Raw genomic sequence first — 22,778 nt, forward strand, 5'->3', positions numbered from 1 at the left:
GCACCAAAACAGCTCAGTCCTCGAACTTTGTCAGCAAGGCTCACCTTCAACTTCAATTCATACTTTCAACATCAGAAATCCGCTCAAAGAGGCAACTTTTTAAGCAATAAAGACACATTTGTCGCGAAAAGGCAGCCTCTGGTTGGGCGGATCAACTTGCAAATGTTCAAAGCGGGCGGAGGTGGAGGGATGCACAGAGTCTCTGAGGGTTGGAGGGAGCCCAGACAGGGAGAGGCCAAAGTGGGTATTGGGTCAGAAGGAGTGTCATAACATGGAGAGGAGTGCGAGCCCCCCCTTGGATCTGGGTGGTCCCGGGCATTGAGTGAACACGGACTGTTGGATGTGGGCAATGGGGGGCGGGGGGAGAATGGGTGACCGTTCAGGAGGGGACTGGGCTAGCAGCACACACTGCCGAGTTGAGGAAAGGCCTGAGACAGCTGATGACACAGAGTGGGCGTCGTGTCTGGGAGGAGAGAGAGAGAGAGAGAGGGGCTGGGCTCCCCACAAGCGGACCCGTTCACCCCCCCCCTTCCCAGCCCCGGGAGCACAGGGTGGCGGCTTGTTCCTTCCCTCTGTCGGCTGCTCCATTGTGGGCGGCTCCTTGTCAGCTGTCAGTCCCTTGGCCAGCCCCCTCACACATCCACTGGGACATAAAAGCAGCCGAGTCAGCCCTCAGCCCCACCGAGCCGTTCAGTTTCGGAGTGTGCTCTCTCTCTGTCTCTCTCTCTCTCTCTCTGAGTGTGGGTCTCTGTTTCTGTCCACCCCCTGAACAACCTCGAAATGACATCGCAAACCATCATCACCACCAGCAGCAGCAGGAAGAGCGGAGGGATAGGAACTAGAGGGAGCATGCATGGATCCGGGTTTTCCGCCGGCTTCAATCGGTTGGGAGGCGGAGGGAGTTTTCAGACATCCCGGCGCGCCCAAAGTGTCGTCCTGGGACCAACCCAGAGGATGTCAGCCTCCAGATTCTCCACTGGCTCTCGGATGTCCGGCATCGGCAGCAGCAGAATGAGTCTAATAGGAGGGGGCTCCGGCAGGATGGGCTTCGGGGGAATGAGTTCTCAGGGGCTGATCCAGAGAACCGCTGCCCTGGACCTGAACGCGCCTTTACCCCAAATCGACACCAGTCAGAACGTTGTCCGCCTGCAGGAGAGCCAGCAGCTCCAGGGACTCAACGACCAATTCGTTGATTTCCTTCCCAGGGTAATGCTCAGTGGGGTCCAGGCAGGTGGGTCTCTAAACTGGGTTCTCTGTGTCTTTCCTCTCTTGTCTTAACTGTCTGTCCATCTCACCCCGCCAGGTTCGGCACTTGGAACAGGTCAATACTCAGCTGAGTATCAAACTGAAACTTCTGCAGGATCAAGGCGAATACAAATCCAACATCGAGAGCATGTTCCAGTCCTACATTGAGAATCTGAGGAACCAACTGGACACGCTTCGCAAGGAGAAGGAGAGGTTCGATGCTGAACTGCTCCAAATGCAAGGGCTGGTCGAGGACTACAAGGGCAGGTCAGTGAGCTGCTGCCGGACTTGGTCCCGTATCGCTTCGGAGGCGGTTTCCTATCGGAACGAAACCAAATCCCAGCTGCAGAATGAGATCACTTTGACAAACGGCCACAATGTGAGCTGAGGGAACGGGCCGCAGCGTTGCTCTGTCGGCGCCACTGAACTGCACACGGCCGGGCTGTTACTGTCTGGGAAACACCGGCAGAGGGACTGATCCAGCTCAGAACCTGGTTTGACAGGGTCTAGTTGGTGGCGGGAGGGGGAGGCGAAGAATAACGGAGACTGAGACAAACAGGGACTGTGATAGGGACGGGCCAGAAAGACTTGAGCCTCGGTAAAACAATCTCTTTCATTCCAGATACGAAGATGAAATCAACAAGCGCACAGAAATGGAAAATGAGTTTGTCCTGGTCAAGAAGGTGAATGTTACAAAGCCACACGCTCCAGTTCTCCGTTTGCGGGCACCTTTGGTCAGTTTGATCCAAGTATTTTCTCCCTGTGCTCTTTAGGATGTCGATGACTCGTACATGAGCAAGGTGGAGCTGGAAGCGAAGCTGGAAGCCCTGACCGATGAAATTGAATTCCTGCGGACTATCTATGACGAGGTAAATATGTGCCTTGCCTCACCAGCTGTCCTTTTGCCAATCTTTTGTCCATTCAAGTCTCATGCAATGTAGCCCGAATGGTTTCCAATCACCTTCCAATCTTTCTCCCCGTGCCCTGTAGGAACTCCGGGAGCTCCAGGCCCAGATTCAGAATACATGTGTCAACGTGCAATTGGAGGGTGGGCCGAAGCTCAATGTGCAGGAGCTGTTGGACATCGCCAGGAAACAGTATGAAGCTTGTGCCCAGCAAAGCCGCGAAGATGCGGAAGTTTGGAAACGGACCAAGGTGAAGGTTCCTATTCTTTGGCCCATCTTTCTGACTCGGGCAGGAGCGTGAACTGTGGGACTAACTCGTTCTCAATATCTGTTTGCAGATGCAGGAACTGTCCATGGCGGCTGGACAAGGTGGCGATGATATCAATGCGCTGAAGGTAGAGATAAAGCAGACCACAGATCAGATCCGGAGAATGAATGCAGACATTGATAACCTGAAAAAAGAGGTGCGCACAAGTCTAAAATCAAACTGAACACTGAAAAACACTTTTAAACACCTCTCTCTCTCTCTCCCTGTCTGTCTCTCCGTCTTTTCTGGCTTCTCTCCCTGTCTCACACGATCCAAAAAGCAATAATTCGTTCAGAAGCGATTGAAGGGTCGGCTGAATGCGGTCCATTTCTAACCGCCTGGGGGGCTCCCTGTTGTCTTTCCCGATGGGAATGTGTTGCTGGTCAGTCTGCAATCCACACCGTCCCGCTTTTCCCAAATCATGGGGAGGAGGGCGAGCCTTTTTTTTTGCCAAAGTCTCGCTCGGAGCACTGGGGCTGAGCCTCAAACACTGAAGGAACTGACCAAATGAATATTGATGTTCCTCAGCGTGTGAGACTGGAGGAAGCGATCCGGGAAGCGGAGGACCGCGGTGAGATGTCTCTGAAAGAATGTAAGTGTCGGATTTCGGATCTGGAAAACGCCCTCCTCCAAGCTCAGCAAGAGCTTTCCGCACAATGCAAGGAATACGAAAGGCTGATGAGCATCAAGCTTGCACTGGACATTGAAATTGGCACCTACATGAAACTACTGGAGACAGAAGAGACGAGGTAAGATAAGGGCTAGTTGCTAATCGCAGCCATCACATTGAGTGCTGTGCAGGCAAATTCCAGTCTGCACTTGCAGTTGACTGGTAGCTGTGATCCCTGAGAATGGAATGGGATGGAATACAGGCAGTGTGAATGTGAAGGTGGTTCTGTAATCAGTGACTGACCTCCAGGTCCCACTGAAAGGTCAGGACCCCCACTCCTCACCCTCCAATAGCTTGCTGTCACCTACTACCTGTGGCAACAGGAACGACTGGGCACTTTGCCAGAGGGCAAGGAGCCTGACTGTGCCCATTCAGAAGTGTAGCCCAGGAGATGTCAGTGTCCCTGGGAGAGGGAGATACCTGAGGAAACAGAGGGAAGTCTGACTGTGATTTCCTGTCATTGTCCGCTATAATCTGAGAATGTTTCCTTTCTCAACAGGATGGCAAGTGGGGTAAAAACCCTCAACATCCAGCAAGTACAGAGCCAAGGTAAGAGAATGTCTGTTCTGAGTGAAGGTCGATGATTCTTTCTCCTCAGTATCTGCCCAGCTCCATTCCAATCAGCCATCATCACTCCCCACCTCACAAACCTGATGCTTTCACCATTTGACTTTGCAAAATGGTGCCGAATCTCCACCCTTTGCCATCCTATTTAACATCCCTGATTTACATCACCACACCAGCTTTCAATGTGTAGGACTAGCTTCCATCACTCCTCCCTTCTCTCTCCCTTCTCTGTCTCCTTCTCCACAAACTAGATTTTCCGCCACCTTTTTCTCATCGTCCTGGTAGATTTCAAGGTGGAAATTGTTTCTTTGATTAAGCTCCTGCAAAACATCTTGGGCTATCGTACTTCACTAAAGATACGCTGTGAATTGTAGTCATCTTTCATGTTGCAATTGTTCTTTTAAATTGTAACACCCAGATAATACGACAAGTTTATTTTTACTCTGTCCCCTTTTCCAGGCGGTATGCAGCAGGGCATGGGCTTTGGAGGTGGATCATCTGCCTTTCAGACCTCGCTGAATTTAGGTGTGAGTAACAGATCGATGTCGAGTGGACAAACTTCATATCAAATGAAGAGCACAGGACTGAGTCAACAAGGGTTCATTTAAAACCAACAGTCTCTCAAAGCAGTTCATTGTCAGAGGTTATACATCCCCTAAGTACTGCATTTAGTGCAGTGGTTAATATGTTTGGATTCACTTCATGTCTGCTCTTCAGAACATCTTAGTTCATCTGTTCACATTTCATAGTTTTTTGACATGAAGTTAACATTGACATCTTAACCAGTGCACCAAAGAAAGTAAACTTTGTAAAGGTTTGGGTTTGTGGGAAAAGCAGTCAAGTAACTCATGCTATCTTTGTTGGTATCTTTAAAATGGGGAACTAAAGCCAGTCTTTTGCTGTTGAACTCTGTTTCGATATTATGTACAACATTGTATTGGGGATTTACTTTTTCTGTCCTACTCAATAAACGTCTAATCAGCACATCTGGATTGCTTTTTGAACAGCACATTATTAAGTTAACAAAAAGAACAATTTTCGTCCTTAGTTGTGAAATTCAAGAACTATCCATTCCTATACCATTAACTTTCAAGAAATATTACGATATTTAGAAAGATGACACTGTATTTTGTACATCAACTGACAGCACAAATACATAATCACTGAAACTATTCAGTACAACATCACTGAAACCATTGTTATGGACTCGACCCGCTCCCCTCAAAATATTTGAAGAAGGTAGCCGAGACTCGAACTTGTTCTTATTATAACGGTGAATGTAAAACATCTGTTCCAGATGCAATGCGAATTGTCGAACGACTTAATGTTAAGCTGTATTTAAATACAATCAAAGAAAGACAAACTTAGAATGACTTAACTTGATTGGAAAACTTAATAGGATAATAGGTACAGTAACTATTACTAATTAACTGTTCAGTTATAGCAACATCCCACAAACAGCACTCCCTGGCAAATAGAAAAAATCAGACACTGATTCACGCACGCACTTCTGCAACTCAGGAGGAAGAGAAACATGAAAGGGAAATTCAGAGAGAGTGGCAGCCAGGAGACATTCACTGAAGCTTCCAACTATGTTCAGGACACAATCGGTTCCGATATTACTGAAAAAAAATTGACAACCCAGATATCTGGTCCTGTGAGAGCTGGACACACCTATTCAGGCTTTTCTTCAGAAAAAAAAACCTCCCAAGCTGATTCCTCAAGTGATCTTCAATACTCAGCTCGAGACCTCTGCCTTCCCACCTCGCCAAAATGAAACAGAACAAAATAAATTCTTAAAATGACCACGCAGTGCACAATCACTAAAACCACTCAGTACACACTCACAGGCACCATTTAGCACACACTCACTGGCACCACAGTGCACATTCACTGACACCACTCAGTACACACTCACTGACACCACAGTACACATTCACTGGTACCACTCAGTGCACACTCACTGACACCACTCAGTACACATTCACTGACACCGCACAGTACACACTCACAGGCACCACCCAGTACACACTGACTGGCACCACTCAGCACCCTCTCCCTGACACCACTCAGTACACGCTCACTGACACCACCCAGTGCACACTCACTGACACCACTCAGTACACACTCACTGACACCATACAGTACTCACTCACTGACACCACTCAGTACATGATCACTGACACCACCCAGTACACACTCACTGACACCACTCAGTACACACTCACTGACACCACTCAGTACACAATCACTGACACCACTCAGTACACACTCACTGACACCACCCAGTACACACTCACTGACACCACACAGTACACAATCACTGACACCATTCAGGACACACTCACTGACACCACGCAGTACACAATCACTGACACCACTCAGTACACACTCACTGACACCACTCAGTACACGCTCACTGACACCACTCAGCACCCTCTCACTGACACCACTCAGCACCCTCTCACTGACACCACTCAGTACACACTCACTGACACCGCTCAGTGCACACTCACTGACACTACTCAGCACACACTCACTGGCACCACTCAGTCCACAATCACTGACACCATTCAGTACACACTCACTGAAACCACTCAGTACACACTGACTGACACCACGCAGTACACACTCACTGACACCACTCAGTACACAATCACAAACACCACACAGTACACACTCACTGACACCACTCAGCACCCTCTCACTGACACTACTCAGTACACATTCACTGACACCACTCAGTACACACTCACTGACACCACCCAGTACACAATCACTGACACCACCCTGTAGACACTCACTGACACCACTCAGTACACAATCACTGACACCACACAGTACACACTCACTGACACCGCGCAGTACACACTCACTGACAACATTCCATACACAATAACTGACACCAGACAGTACACACTCACTGATACCACGCAGTAGACACTCACTGACACCACTCAGTACACACTCACTGACACCACACAGTACACACACACTGACACCACACAGAACACGCTCACTGACACCACTCAGCACCCTCTCACTGACACCACTCAGTACACACTCACTGACACCACGCAGTACACAATCACCGACACCACTCAGTACACACTCACTGACACCACTCAGTGCACACTCACTGTCACCACTCAGTACCCAATCACTGACATCATTCAGTACACACTCACTGACACCACTCAGTACACACTGACTGACACCGCGCAGTACACACTCACTGACACCACTCAGTACACAATCACTGACACCACTCAGTACACAATCACTGACACCACTCAGTACACGCTCACTGACACCACCCAGTACACACTCACTGACACCACTCAGTACACACTCACTGACACCACGCAGTACACAATCACTGACACCACCCAGTACACACTCACTGACACCACGCAGTACACAATCACTGACACCACCCAGTACACACTCACTGACACCACTCAGTACACACTGACTGACACCGCGCAGTACCCTCTCACTGACACCACTCAGTACACATTCACTGACACCACTCAGTACACAATCACTGACACCACACAGTACACACTCACTGACACCACGCAGTACACACTCACTGACACCACCCAGTACACACTCACTGACACCACTCAGCACCCTCTCACTGACACCACTCAGTACACAATCACTGACACCACTCAGTACACAATCACTGACACCACTCAGTACACGCTCACTGACACCACCCAGTACACACTCACTGACACCACTCAGTACACACTCACTGACACCACGCAGTACACAATCACTGACACCACCCAGTACACACTCACTGACACCACGCAGTACACAATCACTGACACCACCCAGTACACACTCACTGACACCACTCAGTACACACTGACTGACACCGCGCAGTACCCTCTCACTGACACCACTCAGTACACATTCACTGACACCACTCAGTACACAATCACTGACACCACACAGTACACACTCACTGACACCACGCAGTACACACTCACTGACACCACCCAGTACACACTCACTGACACCACTCAGCACCCTCTCACTGACACCACTCAGTACACAATCACTGACACCAGTCAGTACACACTCACTGACACCATTCAGTACACACTCATGAACACCACACAGTGCACAATCACTGACACCAGTCAGCACCCTCCCACTGACACCACTCAGTACACGCTCACTGACACCATTCAGTACACACTCACTAACACCACACAGTACACAATCACTGACACCAGTCAGCACCTTCTCACTGACACCACTCAGTACACACTCACTGACACCATTCAGTTCACACTCACTGACACCATTCAGTACATGCTGGCTGACACCACGCAATACACCCTCACTGACACCACTCAGTACATACTCACTGACACCACCCAGTACACAATCACTGACACCATACAGTACACTCTCACTGAAAACCACGCAGTACACCCTCACTGACACCACTCAGTACATACTCACTGACACCACCCAGTACACAATCACTGACACCATACAGTACACTCTCACTGAAAACCACGCAGTACACACTCACTGACACCACTCAGTATACGCTCACGGACACTATTCAGTGCACATTCACTGAAACCACTCAGTACACACTCACTGGCGCAACACAGTACACACTCACTCACACCACTCAGTACACAGTCACTGACACAATTCAGTATACACTCACTGACATCACTCAGTACACAATCAATGACACCACGCAGTTCACAATCACTGACACCACTCAGTACAAACTCACTGACACCACCCAGTACACACTCACTGACACTACTCAGTACACATTCACTGACACCACGCAGTACACTCTCACGAACACCACTCAGTACACGCTCACTGACACCACGCAGTACACAATCACCGACACCACTCAGGACACACTCACTGACACCACTCAGTGCGCACTCGCTGACACTACTCAGTACACACTCACTGGCACCACTCAATACACACTCACTCACACCACTCAGTACACACTCACTGGCACCACTCAGTACACACTCACTGACACCACTCAGTACACACTCACTCACACCACTTCGTACACAATCACTGACACCACTCAGTACACACTCACTGACACCACTCAGTTTACACTCACTGACACCATGCAGTACACACTGACTGACACCGCGCAGTACACTCTCACTGACACCACGCAGTACACACTCACTGACACAACACAGTACACTCTCACTGACACCACTCAGTACACACTCACTGACACCACCCAGTACACACTCACTGACACCACACAGTGTACGCTCACTGACACCACGCAGTACATAATCACTGACACCATTCAGAACACACTTACTGACACCACGCAGTACACAATCACTGACACCACTCAGTACACATTCACTGACACCATCTCAGTACACACTCACTGACACCACTCAGCACCCTCTCACTGACACCACTCAGTACACAATCACTGACACCAGTCAGTACACACTCACTGACACCATTCAGTACACACTCATGAACACCACACAGTACACAATCACTGACACCAGTCAGCACCCTCCCACTGACACCACTCAGTACACGCTCACTGACACCATTCAGTACACACTCACTAACACCACACAGTACACAATCACTGACACCAGTCAGCACCTTCTCACTGACACCACTCAGTACACACTCACTGACACCATTCAGTACACACTCACTGACACCATTCAGTACATGCTTGCTGACACCACGCAATACACCCTCACTGACAGCACTCAGTACATACTCACTGACACCACCCAGTACACAATCACTGACACCATACAGTACACTCTCACTGAAAACCATGCAGTACACACTCACTGACACCACTCAGTATACGCTCACGGACACCATTCAGTACACAATCACTGAAACCACTCAGTACACACTCACTGGCACAACACAGTACACACTCACTCACACCACTCAGTACACACTGACTGACACCGCGCAGTACACTCTCACTGACACCACTCAGTACACACTCACTGACACCATTCAGTACACAATCACTGAAACCACTCAGTACGCATTCACTAATCAGTGCACCATCACTGACGGTACTTAAAATATCAATATTGAAAGTACTTGGGCGTCAGTTAGCTCAGTCGATTGGGCACTTAGTTTGTGATGTGGACTGATGTCAACAACACGCATCGACTACTCGCACTGGCTGCAGTTACCATGAAGATGCTGTCTTCTCAAGCCTTGCCTGGGGCTTGGTGACCCTGTGGTTAAGCTGACAACCAGCTTTTTCTCGGATGAATCAGGGGGCTATGACTTTTACATGGTACTGTTACCATGCGAAATGTGCGACAAGGAGGAAAGGCAAAAGGGCAGATCAGGACCATGTCCCAGACATGTTCTCGATCAAATCTCTGACGCTGACGGGCTCCACTGTAGGTAGGTCCCCTCCATCCCAACTGTGTAAACATGGACTGCAGTGAGACCTAGTTTGAGGGGAAGAATGTAGAATATCTTTTGAGCGCACATTGGGTCAGATTTGAAATGACATATTCAATGTTTACAATTCTCTGTTGGTGCGAGTCTCTGTCGCGGCAGAAAAGGAAACTGTTTGCTGCTGAAAACCACCAAGGCAGACAGTTAGGAGGCTGGAAGAACACAGCAAGCCAGGCAGCATCAGGAGGTGGAGAAGACAACATTTCGGGTGTAAGCCTTCTTCAGGGGTGGGCCTGAGGGTGAGGGGAGCTGCAGATAAAGAGGGGGCTGTGGAGGAGGGTTTGGGTGGAGTGAGGAACAGAGTGGTGAGGTCAGGATAGGTGAAGACAGGTAGAGGGTATGCCCTGATTGGTCAATGGGAGGAATGAGTCCGGTTGGTAGCTGAAAGGAAAGGTCGGTTAGAGGACTGGAAGGAAGTGCGAGGGGCTGGGAACGGAGTCGGGGGATGGGGAGGGAGGTTATTTGAAATTGAGGAACTTAATGTTGAGTCCTTCAGGCTGTAGGCTACCAACTGGGTTCATTCCTCCCATTGATCAATCAGGCCGTACCCTCTACCTGTGTTCACCTATCACTGCCTCACCACTCAGCCCCTCTCTCCACCCAAACCTTCCCCCAAACACCCCCACCCCTTTACCTGCAGCTCCCATTATCCCCACCCTCAGTCCTGAGGGAGGGTGAGACCCAAAACATTCATTTCTCCACCTCCTGATGCTGCCTGGCTTGGTGTGCACTTCCAGCCTCCTGCTTGTCTACCTTGGGTTCCAACATCTGCAGTATTTTTTGTCTCTACCTGAAAGCACCCATCCTTATCCCGACATGATATTGAATGGTGTGCAGTGAGGAACCGCTGCATCATATACAGGCAATAGGGAAATCGCTGCTGCATGCCACTTTGGCAGCTCTGCTGCTTCTCTCCTGCTGCACTGACGTTGCTTTTACATCATGGGGTGTTTTAGGGCTCACTTCTCATCGGTCATGAAATGGTCAAGAGTGCTTGTGGTAAGTCATTGGGCTGCACCCAGTGGGCAAATGCCCAGGGTCACAATGTAAGGTGAGGTTACAGTTGCATGACACCTTCATTGTCTGGGTGTGTGTGTGCAATGCTTTGGACAGTCACACATGGCCTGGACACAGAGAAATCTCCCTCACAGCACAATGTACTTACTCCAACTACATTGGCCCTGGCCACAACCATTTTCATTTCCATTGAGCACTTGTGGTTTTCAGGAGAGTGGAAGCTCTTTGGGCCGTGAGTTCTGTGAGTCGATCTGAGTCTTCATCTGCACACTGAGCCTGCTAGCATCAAGCCCATCTGGTCAACATGCCAGCAGTGGTATGTAGCTGGGGGTGAGGGTAATGGGAGCTGCAGGTCAAGGGGAGGGTCTGTGTGGTGGAGGGTTTGGGTGGAGAGAGTGGGGCAGTAGTGAGGCAGTGATAGGTGAACACAGGTAGAGGGTACGGTCCGATTGGTCAATGGGAGGAATGAAGCCAGTTGGTAGGTGACAGCTTCGAGGGTACTTTCTTCGGAAGTCAGCCTGTTGCTCACCATCGATAATTCGACCTGAGCCCTTTCGTGGTCTATCTCCGCCCCACTTTCACCGTGAGCTGTCCCACATTACCTTTTCACTTTTCTTCTGTTTGGACTCATCATGATTATGTTCCAGAGCCTTTTTCCTGCGGCACTGGACCCTGGATACCCGCAACTACACTTGACTGTCTGTGGATGGACACCTCACATTGACCATGGTGCACCACTTCAGCAACGTGGCTGCGTAGCCCCGAACAATGAGTAACCAGCATCGTGACTGATACTGTACAACTCTGCTCCCGTGTTCCTGTCTCTCACTGGATTGATGGCAATGGATTCACAGGGCTGACCATGGCCAACTCTCCAGGCTGCAGTAGTATGGTCAACCAAACCGTGACCACTCTGAGCAGCTCAGACCTTGCCCAAGCCCCTGGGCTGATATCAGAGCCTGCCCAGAACAAGCCAAATTCCAAAGGTGATATTATTTTAGCCAGATTACACACCTTCCAATTAGACAATTTTGTTTTTAGGAAAGTGCTTGTCTTGAATCACACTGGTAGCCAGGAAGTCCCACAGGCTTCATTACATCTTATTTATTTATTTTTATTGTAAATAATAAGCCCTACTGTTCCCAATAAACTCTTGCCCACTGTGAAGCGAGGTACTCGAACATTGTTGAAGCCTTACAACTGCTGACACATTGAGAGTTATAGAGCTTCATCGAGTCGTGCAGCGCGGAGACAGGCCATTTGGCCCAAACTGGTCCATGCTGACCAAAATGCGCATGCACTCTTACCCCATTTCCCTGCACTTGGCCCATATCCTTCTAATCCTTTCCTATTCAAGTATTTGTCCAAATGCCTTTTAAATGTTGTTAATGTACCTACCTCAACCACTTCCGCTGGCAGCTCATGCCAGGTGAGAGAAACTGAGGACTGCAGATGCTGGAGATCACAGTCACAAAGTGTGGTGCTGGAAAAGCACAGCTTGTCAGGCAGCATCCGAGGAACAGGCGAGTCCTAGCTTGTCCACCTCTCCCTATAAATCAAATTGCCGAGTTCTGGCAACATCCTTGTAAATTCTTCTGCACTCTTTAAAGTTTAATAACATCCTTTCTATAGCAAGGTGACCAAACCTGAACATAATACTCCAAGTGTGTCTCACCGACGTCCTGTACAACTGCAACTTAACCTCCCGACTTCTACACTCAAAGCCATGTCTGATGAAGACCGGTGTACCAAAGACCTTCTTCACTGACCTGTCTGCCTGTGACTCCAAAGAGGATTGATGGAGCGGTGGATGTGATCTCTATGTACTCCAATACGGCGCTCGATAAGGTTCCCCATGGGAGACTGGTCAGCAAGGTTAGATCTCATGGAATACAGAGAGAACTAGCCATTTGGATACAGAACTGGCTCAAACGTAGTAGTTAGAGGGTGGTGGTGGAAGGTTGCTTTTCATACTGGAGGCCTGTGACCAGTGGAGTGCCACAAGGATCGGTGGTGGGTCCACTACATTTTGTCATTTAAAGCAATGATTTGGATGTTAACCCTGGTGTTATAGTTAGTAAGTTTGCAGATGACACCAAAATTGGAGGTGCAGTGGACAGTGAAGAAGGTTACCTCGGAGCACAATGGGATCTTGATCAGATGGGCCAATGGGCTGAGGAGTGGCAGATGGAGATTAATTCAGATAAATGTGAGGTGCTGCATTTTGGAAAGCAAATCAGAGCAGGACTTATACACTTAATGGTAAGGTCCTGGGGAGAGTAGCTGAGCAAAGAGACCTTGGAGTACAGGCTCATAGCTCCTTGAAATTAGAGTCACAGGTAGATAGGATAGTGAAGAAGGCGTTTGGTATGCTTTCCTTTATTGGTCAGAGTATTGAGTACAGGAGTTGGGAGATCATGTTGCAGCTGCGCAGGACTGTGGTTAGGCCATTGTTGGAATACTGTGTCCAATTCTGGTCTCCTCCTATCGGAAAGATGTTGTGAAACTTGAACGGCTTCAGAAAAGAAGGATGTTGCCAGGGTTGGAGAGTTTGAACTATAGGGAGAGGCTGAACAGGCTGAGGCAGCTTTTTCATGCAGAGGGTTGTGCGTGTATGGAACGAGCTGCCAGAGGAAGTGGTCGAGGCTGGTATAATTACAGCATTTAAAAGGTATCTGGATGGGTATATGAATAGGAAGGGTTCAGAGGGATATGGGCCAAGTGCTGGCAAATGGGCCCAGATGAGGTTAGGATATCTGGCCGGCATGGCCGAGTTGGACCGAAGGGTCTGTTTCCGTGCTGTACATCTCTATGAGTCTACGTCTCCACTTTCAGAGAACCATGCAGCTGAACTCCAAGGTCCCTCTGTTCCACTACACTCCTTAAGGCCCCAGCATTCAGCACGAAACTCCTACCTTGATCTGACTTTCCAAGATGCAAGACTCACACTTATCTGCATTAACCTGGGCCCACTTCCCCAGCTGATCAAGGTCCTGCTGCAATTTCTGATAACCTTCCTCAGTGTCCACCATCCCGCCTATTTTAGTCTCATCTGCAAAATCGTACTTCTTGTATTTAAAAAGCTGTGAGCAAAATACTCAACAATGAATCACTTACCCATTTCACTGCAATGTCACTTTTTATTTTACTCAGGCTGCATGGGGGATTGGCGGTGGGGGAGAGGGAGCGTGCAACGTTTCACAGCGCACAATTACCACGGCCTCTCTGTTCCCTCTCATGCACTTTGCACTGCTCATTCTCATAGAGGCTGACCAAGTCAGACAAAAAGCAACACCTCACCCCTCAATAAACTCCGTTATTCACCAAACTCCTCGGTTCAGATTCTGTTGCAAGCTGCACTCAGCGACCAAGTGCGCTCCAATCTCATTGATTGATAAAAACGGCGAGTTCGTTCATTTCCGGCTGGCAGACTGACACTTCCTTGGTGGCCTGCAGAGGGAGAAGACTCACAAGTGACTCACTAAAGATAGAAACTGTACTGAAAGGTTCAGACTTTATTCTACTTGAACGGGTCATTGGGAGGCAGAGGAGAGGAGCACAGGTTTAAACATGAATAGAGGAAGAAAAGATTGAATGCTGGGCTGCTCTCCTTTTCCCGACCTTCCTGTGAAATCGGGACCCAAATTGCATGATACAGAATGGGTTTCCACTTCGTGCATGTGATTTCCTGGACAGCGCTGGAGCAGATTGGGATGAACTTTCCAGAACATTTCTTCCCGAGTATGTCATGCAGTTCTTCTGACAAAGTTACTTTGGCAGAAGGTGAAATTCCAAAGGGACAGGGTGCTAGTTGGCGAGATGGCTGCTGTGTGCTGCCAAGTAATAGCAACAGCACAACTTCATTTGGGCTGGGGGTGGGTTTGCACCTGTCTACTCATCCTGCCCCTGACAATGTAAGCCAGTGGCAAACCACCACTGACTCACTGTCAAGAAAATGGTTCAGGATGAGACATCAGCAGACCACGAGTGAAGGACCCAGTTTTGGGCTGGGCACTGATGACGGAATGAAATTTGGAGAAGAAGGAATAGGAAGGATTCCTTCTATGAATTCCCCCCATGAACAATAGGTCACCATCATCCCTGACTCCTGCACTGCCATTCTCCTGGATAACACCATTGTCTAGAAATGTAAATAGATCACCCAGAAATACATTCCGACCTGGGGTGTCTGAAGCACTACTAGGGAGTAGCTCAGCACCCAGGAACTGCTGGCCTTGCTGGTGATTCCGTTCCCTCGTGAATGAATCACCAAAAATGGACGCTTTTGTTTTCATTTGAACCCTTTCGAAAGTATTGGTTCCCCAAATCTATCAATCGAGCTTCTAGCAGACATTGTGACGCAACTCCAGAGCAAGTGAGACTGGCTCAGAGGTAGGGACATTACCACTGAACTGCAACGTTTACAATTGATGCTGGTTGGGGAACAATGGGCGCTGGAAGCTCTCGTCAATTCGCCCATTTGACCAGTTGGTGGAGCCTCTAGAACACAATCCTCAGGAACTGTGTGTCTGTGAAAAGAGGGTTCTTCCAAACGCCTGTCACACTCTGCTCTCTCTGCATCCTGTCAAACCGAACAAGCACCAAAACAGCTCAGTCCTCGAACTTTGTCAGCAAGGCTCACCTTCAACTTCAATTCATACTTTCAACATCAGAAATCCGCTCAAGGAGGCAACTTTTTAAGCAATAAAGACACATTTGTCGCGAAAAGGCAGCCTCTGGTTGGGCGGATCAACTTGCAAATGTTCAAAGCGGGCGGAGGTGGAGGGATGCACAGAGTCTCTGAGGGTTGGAGGGAGCCCAGACAGGGAGAGGCCAAAGTGGGTATTGGGCCAGAAGGAGTGTCATAACATGGAGAGGAGTGCGAGCCCCCCTTGGATCTGGGTGGTCCCGGGCATTGAGTGAACACGGACTGTTGGATGTGGGCAATGGGGGGCGGGGGGAGAATGGGTGACCGTTCAGGAGGGGACTGGGCTAGCAGCACACACTGCCGAGTTGAGGAAAGGCCTGAGACAGCTGATGACACAGAGTGGGCGTCGTGTCTGGGAGGAGAGAGAGAGAGAGAGAGGGGCTGGGCTCCCCACAAGCGGATCCGTTCCCCCTCCCCCTTCCCAGCCCCGGGGGCACAGGGTGGCGGCTTGTTCCTTCCCTCTGTCGGCTGCTCCATTGTGGGCGGCTCCTTGTCAGCTGTCAGTCCCTTGGCCAGCCCCCTCACACATCCACTGGGACATAAAAGCAGCCGAGTCAGCCCTCAGCCCCACCGAGCCGTTCAGTTTCGGAGTGTGCTCTCTCTCTCTCTCTCTCTCTGTCTCTCTCTCTCTCTGAGTGTGGGTCTCTGTTTCTGTCCACCCCCTGAACAACCTCGAAATGACATCGCAAACCATCATCACCACCAGCAGCAGCAGCAGCAGGAAGAGCGGAGGGATAGGAACTAGAGGGAGCATGCATGGATCCGGGTTTTCCGCCGGCTTCAATCGGTTGGGAGGCGGAGGGAGCTTTCAGACATCCCGGCGCGCCCAAAGTGTCGTCCTGGGACCAACCCAGAGGATGTCAGCCTCCAGATTCTCCACTGGCTCTCGGATGTCCGGCATCGGCAGCAGCAGAATGAGTCTAATAGGAGGGGGCTCCGGCAGGATGGGCTTCGGGGGAATGAGTTCTCAGGGGCTGATCCAGAGAACCGCTGCCCTGGACCTGAACGCGCCTTTACCCCAAATCGACACCAGTCAGAACGTTGTCCGCCTGCAGGAGAGCCAGCAGCTCCAGGGACTCAACGACCAATTCGTTGATTTCCTTCCCAGGGTAATGCTCAGTGGGGTCCAGGCAGGTGGGTCTCTAAACTGGGTTCTCTGTGTCTTTCCTCTCTTGTCTTAACTGTCTGTCCATCTCACCCCGCCAGGTTCGGCACTTGGAACAGGTCAATACTCAGCTGAGTATCAAACTGAAACTTCTGCAGGATCAAGGCGAATACAAATCCAACATCGAGAGCATGTTCCAGTCCTACATTGAGAATCTGAGGAACCAACTGGACACGCTTCGCAAGGAGAAGGAGAGGTTCGATGCTGAACTGCTCCAAATGCAAGGGCTGGTCGAGGACTACAAGGGCAGGTCAGTGAGCTGCTGCCGGACTTGGTCCCGTATCGCTTCGGAGGCGGTTTCCTATCGGAACGAAACCAAATCCCAGCTGCAGAATGAGATCACTTTGACAAACGGCCACAATGTGAGCTGAGGGAACGGGCCGCAGCGTTGCTCTGTCGGCGCCACTGAACTGCACACGGCCGGGCTGTTACTGTCTGGGAAACACCGGCAGAGGGACTGATCCAGCTCAGAACCTGGTTTGACAGGGTCTAGTTGGTGGCGGGAGGGGGAGGCGAAGAATAACGGAGACTGAGACAAACAGGGACTGTGATAGGGACGGGCCAGAAAGACTTGAGCCTCGGTAAAACAATCTCTTTCATTCCAGATACGAAGATGAAATCAACAAGCGCACAGAAATGGAAAATGAGTTTGTCCTGGTCAAGAAGGTGAATGTTACAAAGCCACACGCTCCAGTTCTCCGTTTGCGGGCACCTTTGGTCAGTTTGATCCAAGTATTTTCTCCCTGTGCTCTTTAGGATGTCGATGACTCGTACATGAGCAAGGTGGAGCTGGAAGCGAAGCTGGAAGCCCTGACCGATGAAATTGAATTCCTGCGGACTATCTATGACGAGGTAAATATGTGCCTTGCCTCACCAGCTGTCCTTTTGCCAATCTTTTGTCCATTCAAGTCTCATGCAATGTAGCCCGAATGGTTTCCAATCACCTTCCAATCTTTCTCCCCGTGCCCTGTAGGAACTCCGGGAGCTCCAGGCCCAGATTCAGAATACATGTGTCAACGTGCAATTGGAGGGTGGGCCGAAGCTCAATGTGCAGGAGCTGTTGGACATCGCCAGGAAACAGTATGAAGCTTGTGCCCAGCAAAGCCGCGAAGATGCGGAAGTTTGGAAACGGACCAAGGTGAAGGTTCCTATTCTTTGGCCCATCTTTCTGACTCGGGCAGGAGCGTGAACTGTGGGACTAACTCGTTCTCAATATCTGTTTGCAGATGCAGGAACTGTCCATGGCGGCTGGACAAGGTGGCGATGATATCAATGCGCTGAAGGTAGAGATAAAGCAGACAACAGATCAGATCCGGAGAATGAATGCAGACATTGATAACCTGAAAAAAGAGGTACGCACAAGTCTAAAATCAAACTGAACACTGAAAAACACTTTTAAACACCTCTCTCTCTCTCCCTGTCTGTCTCTCCGTCTTTTCTGGCTTCTCTCCCTGTCTCACACGATCCAAAAAGCAATAATTCGTTCAGAAGCGATTGAAGGGTCGGCTGAATGCGGTCCATTTCTAACCGCCTGGGGGGCTCCCTGTTGTCTTTCCCGATGGGAATGTGTTGCTGGTCAGTCTGCAATCCACACCGTCCCGCTTTTCCCAAATCATGGGGAGGAGGGCGAGCCTTTTGTTTTGCCAAAGTCTCGCTCGGAGCACTGGGGCTGAGCCTCAAACACTGAAGGAACTGACCAAATGAATATTGATGTTCCTCAGCGTGTGAGACTGGAGGAAGCGATCCGGGAAGCGGAGGACCGCGGTGAGATGTCTCTGAAAGAATGTAAATGTCGGATTTCGGATCTGGAAAACGCCATCCTCCAAGCTCAGCAAGAGCTTTCCGCACAATGCAAGGAATACGAACGGCTGATGAGCATCAAGCTTGCACTGGACATTGAAATTGGCACCTACATGAAACTACTGGAGACAGAAGAGACGAGGTAAGATAAGGGCTAGTTGCTAATCGCAGCCATCACATTGAGTGCTGTGCAGGCAAATTCCAGTCTGCACTTGCAGTTGACTGGTAGCTGTGATCCCTGAGAATGGAATGGGATGGAATACAGGCAGTGTGAATGTGAAGGTGGTTCTGCAATCAGTGACTGACCTCCAGGTCCCACTGAAAGGTCAGGACCCCCACTCCTCACCCTCCAATAGCTTGCTGTCACCTACTACCTGTGGCAACAGTAACGACTGGGCACTTTGCCCGAGGGCAAGGAGCCTGACTGTGCCCATTCAGAAGTGTAGCCCTGGAGATGTCAGTGTCCCTGGGAGAGGGAGATACCTGAGGAAACAGAGGGAAGTCTGACTGTGATTTCCTGTCATTGTCCGCTATAATCTGAGAATGTTTCCTTTCTCAACAGGATGGCAAGTGGGGTAAAAACCCTCAACATCCAGCAAGTACAGAGCCAAGGTAAGAGAATGTCTGTTCTGAGTGAAGGTCGATGATTCTTTCTCCTCAGTATCTGCCCAGCTCCATTCCAATCAGCCATCATCACTCCCCACCTCACAAACCTGATGCTTTCACCATTTGACTTTGCAAAATGGTGCCGAATCTCCACCCTTTGCCATCCTATTTAACATCCCTGATTTACATCACCACACCAGCTTTCAATGTTTAGGACTAGCTTCCATCACTCCTCCCTTCTCTCTCCCTTCTCTGTCTCCTTCTCCACAAACTAGATTTTCCGCCACCTTTTTCTCATCGTCCTGGTAGATTTCAAGGTGGAAATTGTTTCTTTGATTAAGCTCCTGCAAAACATCTTGGGCTATCGTACTTCACTAAAGATACGCTGTGAATTGTAGTCATCTTTCATGTTGCAATTGTTCTTTTAAATTGTAACACCCAGATAATACGTCAAGTTTATTTTTACTCTGTCCCCTTTTCCAGGCGGTATGCAGCAGGGCATGGGCTTTGGAGGTGGATCATCTGCCTTTCAGACCTCGCTGAATTTAGGTGTGAGTAACAGATCGATGTCGAGTGGACAAACTTCATATCAAATGAAGAGCACAGGACTGAGTCAACAAGGGTTCATTTAAAACCAACAGTCTCTCAAAGCAGTTCATTGTCAGAGGTTATACATCCCCTAAGTACTGCATTTAGTGCAGTGGTTAATATGTTTGGATTCACTTCATGTCTGCTCTTCAGAACATCTTATTTCATCTGTTCACATTTCATAGTTTTTTGACATGAAGTTAACATTGACATCTTAACCAGTGCACCAAAGAAAGTAAACTTTGTAAAGGTTTGGGTTTGTGGGAAAAGCAGTCAAGTAACTCATGCTATCTTTGTTGGTATCTTTAAAATGGGGAACTAAAGCCAGTCTTTTGCTGTTGAACTCTGTTTCGATATTATGTACAACATTGTATTGGGGATTTACTTTTTCTGTCCTACTCAATAAACGTCTAATCAGCACATCTGGATTGCTTTTTGAACAGCACATTATTAAGTTCACAAAAAGAACAATTTTCGTCCTTAGTTGTGAAATTCAAGAACTATCCATTCCTATACCATTAACTTTCAAGAAATACTACAATATTTAGAAAGATGACACTGTATTTTGTACATCAACTGACAGCACAAATACATCATCACTGAAACTATTCAGTACAACATCACTGAAACCATTGTTATGGACTCGACCCGCTCCCCTCAAAATATTTTAAGAAGGTAGCCTAGACTCGAACTTGTTCTTATTATCACGGTGAATGTAAAACATCTGTTCCAGATGCAATGCGAATTGTCGAACGACTTAATGTTAAGCTGTAGTTAAAATACAATCAAAGAAAGACAAACTTAGAATGACTTAACTTGATTGGAAAACTTAATAGGATAATAGGTACAGTAACTATTACTAATCAACTGTTCAGTTATAGCAACATCCCACAAACAGCACTCCCTGGCAAATAGAAAAAATCAGACACTGATTCACGCACGCACTTCTGCAACTCAGGAGGAAGAGAAACATTAATGGGAAATTCAGAGGGAGTGGCAGCCAGGAGACATTCACTGAAGCTTCCAACTATGTTCAGGACACAATCGGTTCCGATATTACTGAAAAAAAATCGAAAACCCAGATATCTGGTCCTGTGAGAGCTGGACACACCTATTCAGGCTTTTCTTCAGAAAAAAAAACCTCCCAAGCTGATTCCTCAAGTGATCTTCAATACTCAGCTCGAGACCTCTGCCTTCCCACCTCGCCAAAATGAAACAGAACAAAATAAATTCTTAAAATGACCACGCAGTGCACAATCACTAAAACCACTCAGTACACACTCACGGGCACCATTTAGCACACACTCACTGGCACCACAGTGCACATTCACTGACACCACTCAGTACACACTCACTGACACCACAGTACACATTCACTGGTACCACGCAGTGCACACTCACTGACACCACTCAGTACACATTCACTGACACCACACAGTACACACTCACAGGCACCACCCAGTACACACTGACTGGCACCACTCAGCACCCACTCCCTGACACCACTCAGTACACGCTCACTGACACCACCCAGTGCACACTCACTGACACCACTCAGTACACAATCACTGATACCACCCAGTACACACTCACTGACACCACTCAGTACACACTCACTGACACCATACAGTACTCACTCACTGACACCACTCAGTACACGATCACTGACACCACACAGTACACACTCACTGACACCATACAGTACTCACTTACTGACACCACCCAGTACACACACACTGACACCACTCAGTACACACTCACTGACACCACTCAGTACACAATCACTGACACCACTCAGTACACACTCACTGACACCACCCAGTACACACTCACTGACACCACACAGTACACAATCACTGACACCATTCAGGACACACTCACTGACACCACGCAGTACACAATCACTGACACCACTCAGTACACACTCACTGACACCACTCAGTACACGCTCACTGACACCACTCAGCACCCTCTCACTGACACCACTCAGCACCCTCTCACCGACACCACTCAGTACACACTCACAGACACCGCTCAGTGCACACTCACTGACACTACTCAGCACACACTCACTGGCACCACTCAGTCCACAATCACTGACACCATTCAGTACACACTCACTGAAACCACTCAGTACACACTGACTGACACCACGCAGTACACACTCACTGACACCACTCAGTACACAATCACTAACACCACACAGTACACACTCACTGACACCACTCAGCACCCTCTCACTGACACTACTCAGTACACATTCACTGACACCACTCAGTACAAACTCACTGACACCACCCTGTACACAATCACTGACACCACCCTGTAGACACTCACTGACACCACTCAGTACACAATCACTGACACCACACAGTACACACTCACTGACACCGCGCAGTACACACTCACTGACACCATTCCATACACAATAACTGACACCAGACAGTACACACTCACTGATACCACGCAGTATACACTCACTGACACCACTCAGTACACACTCACTGACACCACACAGTACACACTCACTGACACCACACAGAACACGCTCACTGACACCACTCAGCACCCTCTCACTGACACCACTCAGTACACACTCACTGACACCACGCAGTACACAATCACCGACACCACTCAGTACACACTCACTGACACCACTCAGTGCACACTCACTGTCACCACTCAGTACACAATCACTGACATCA

General features: G+C 49.1%; 3 protein-coding genes across 3 annotated transcripts; all 3 read left to right on the forward strand.

Moving 5' to 3' along the window:
* The first annotated feature begins 367 nt into the window (after window positions 1–367).
* Window positions 368–1,537, forward strand: LOC148134668 (uncharacterized). The gene is given in 2 exon segments (XM_087985485.1): window positions 368–727; window positions 730–1,537. Coding segments are annotated over 2 exon segments (909 nt in total). The 3' UTR covers window positions 1,279–1,537.
* On the forward strand, window positions 1,394–4,302 carry LOC148134669 (keratin, type II cytoskeletal 8-like). Its single transcript, XM_087985486.1, has 8 exons — window positions 1,394–1,512; window positions 1,868–1,928; window positions 2,019–2,114; window positions 2,236–2,400; window positions 2,489–2,614; window positions 2,986–3,206; window positions 3,627–3,676; window positions 4,154–4,302. Exons 1-8 carry the CDS (start codon window positions 1,394–1,396, stop codon window positions 4,300–4,302), a joined length of 987 nt encoding a protein of 328 aa, XP_087841612.1.
* Window positions 4,303–16,494: 12,192 nt separating this feature from the next.
* LOC148134670 (keratin, type II cytoskeletal 8-like) lies at window positions 16,495–20,430 on the forward strand. Its single transcript, XM_087985474.1, has 9 exons — window positions 16,495–17,023; window positions 17,121–17,329; window positions 17,685–17,745; window positions 17,836–17,931; window positions 18,053–18,217; window positions 18,306–18,431; window positions 18,801–19,021; window positions 19,442–19,491; window positions 19,969–20,430. Exons 1-9 carry the CDS (start codon window positions 16,592–16,594, stop codon window positions 20,115–20,117), a joined length of 1,509 nt encoding a protein of 502 aa, XP_087841600.1. The 5' UTR covers window positions 16,495–16,591; the 3' UTR covers window positions 20,118–20,430.
* The last annotated feature ends 2,348 nt before the right edge of the window (window positions 20,431–22,778 follow it).

This window comes from Chiloscyllium plagiosum, unplaced genomic scaffold (assembly GCF_037043375.1).
Source record: "Chiloscyllium plagiosum isolate Xiang-an unplaced genomic scaffold, Cpla_swu_hap1 HiC_scaffold_53X, whole genome shotgun sequence".
Taxonomy (NCBI): domain Eukaryota; kingdom Metazoa; phylum Chordata; class Chondrichthyes; order Orectolobiformes; family Hemiscylliidae; genus Chiloscyllium; species Chiloscyllium plagiosum.

Excerpts from the sequence above, each read along its gene's own strand:
- LOC148134669 (XM_087985486.1), top strand. The coding sequence starts at position 1,394 with ATGTTCCAGTCCTACATTGAGAATCTGAGGAACCAACTGGACACGCTT. Across the intron at positions 1,929-2,018 it reads AGTTTGTCCTGGTCAAGAAG|GATGTCGATGACTCGTACAT; the intron begins GTGAATGTTACA and ends TGTGCTCTTTAG. Across the intron at positions 3,677-4,153 it reads CCAGCAAGTACAGAGCCAAG|GCGGTATGCAGCAGGGCATG; the intron begins GTAAGAGAATGT and ends CCCCTTTTCCAG.
- LOC148134670 (XM_087985474.1), top strand. The coding sequence starts at position 16,592 with ATGACATCGCAAACCATCATCACCACCAGCAGCAGCAGCAGCAGGAAG. Across the intron at positions 17,746-17,835 it reads AGTTTGTCCTGGTCAAGAAG|GATGTCGATGACTCGTACAT; the intron begins GTGAATGTTACA and ends TGTGCTCTTTAG. Across the intron at positions 18,432-18,800 it reads TTGATAACCTGAAAAAAGAG|CGTGTGAGACTGGAGGAAGC; the intron begins GTACGCACAAGT and ends GATGTTCCTCAG.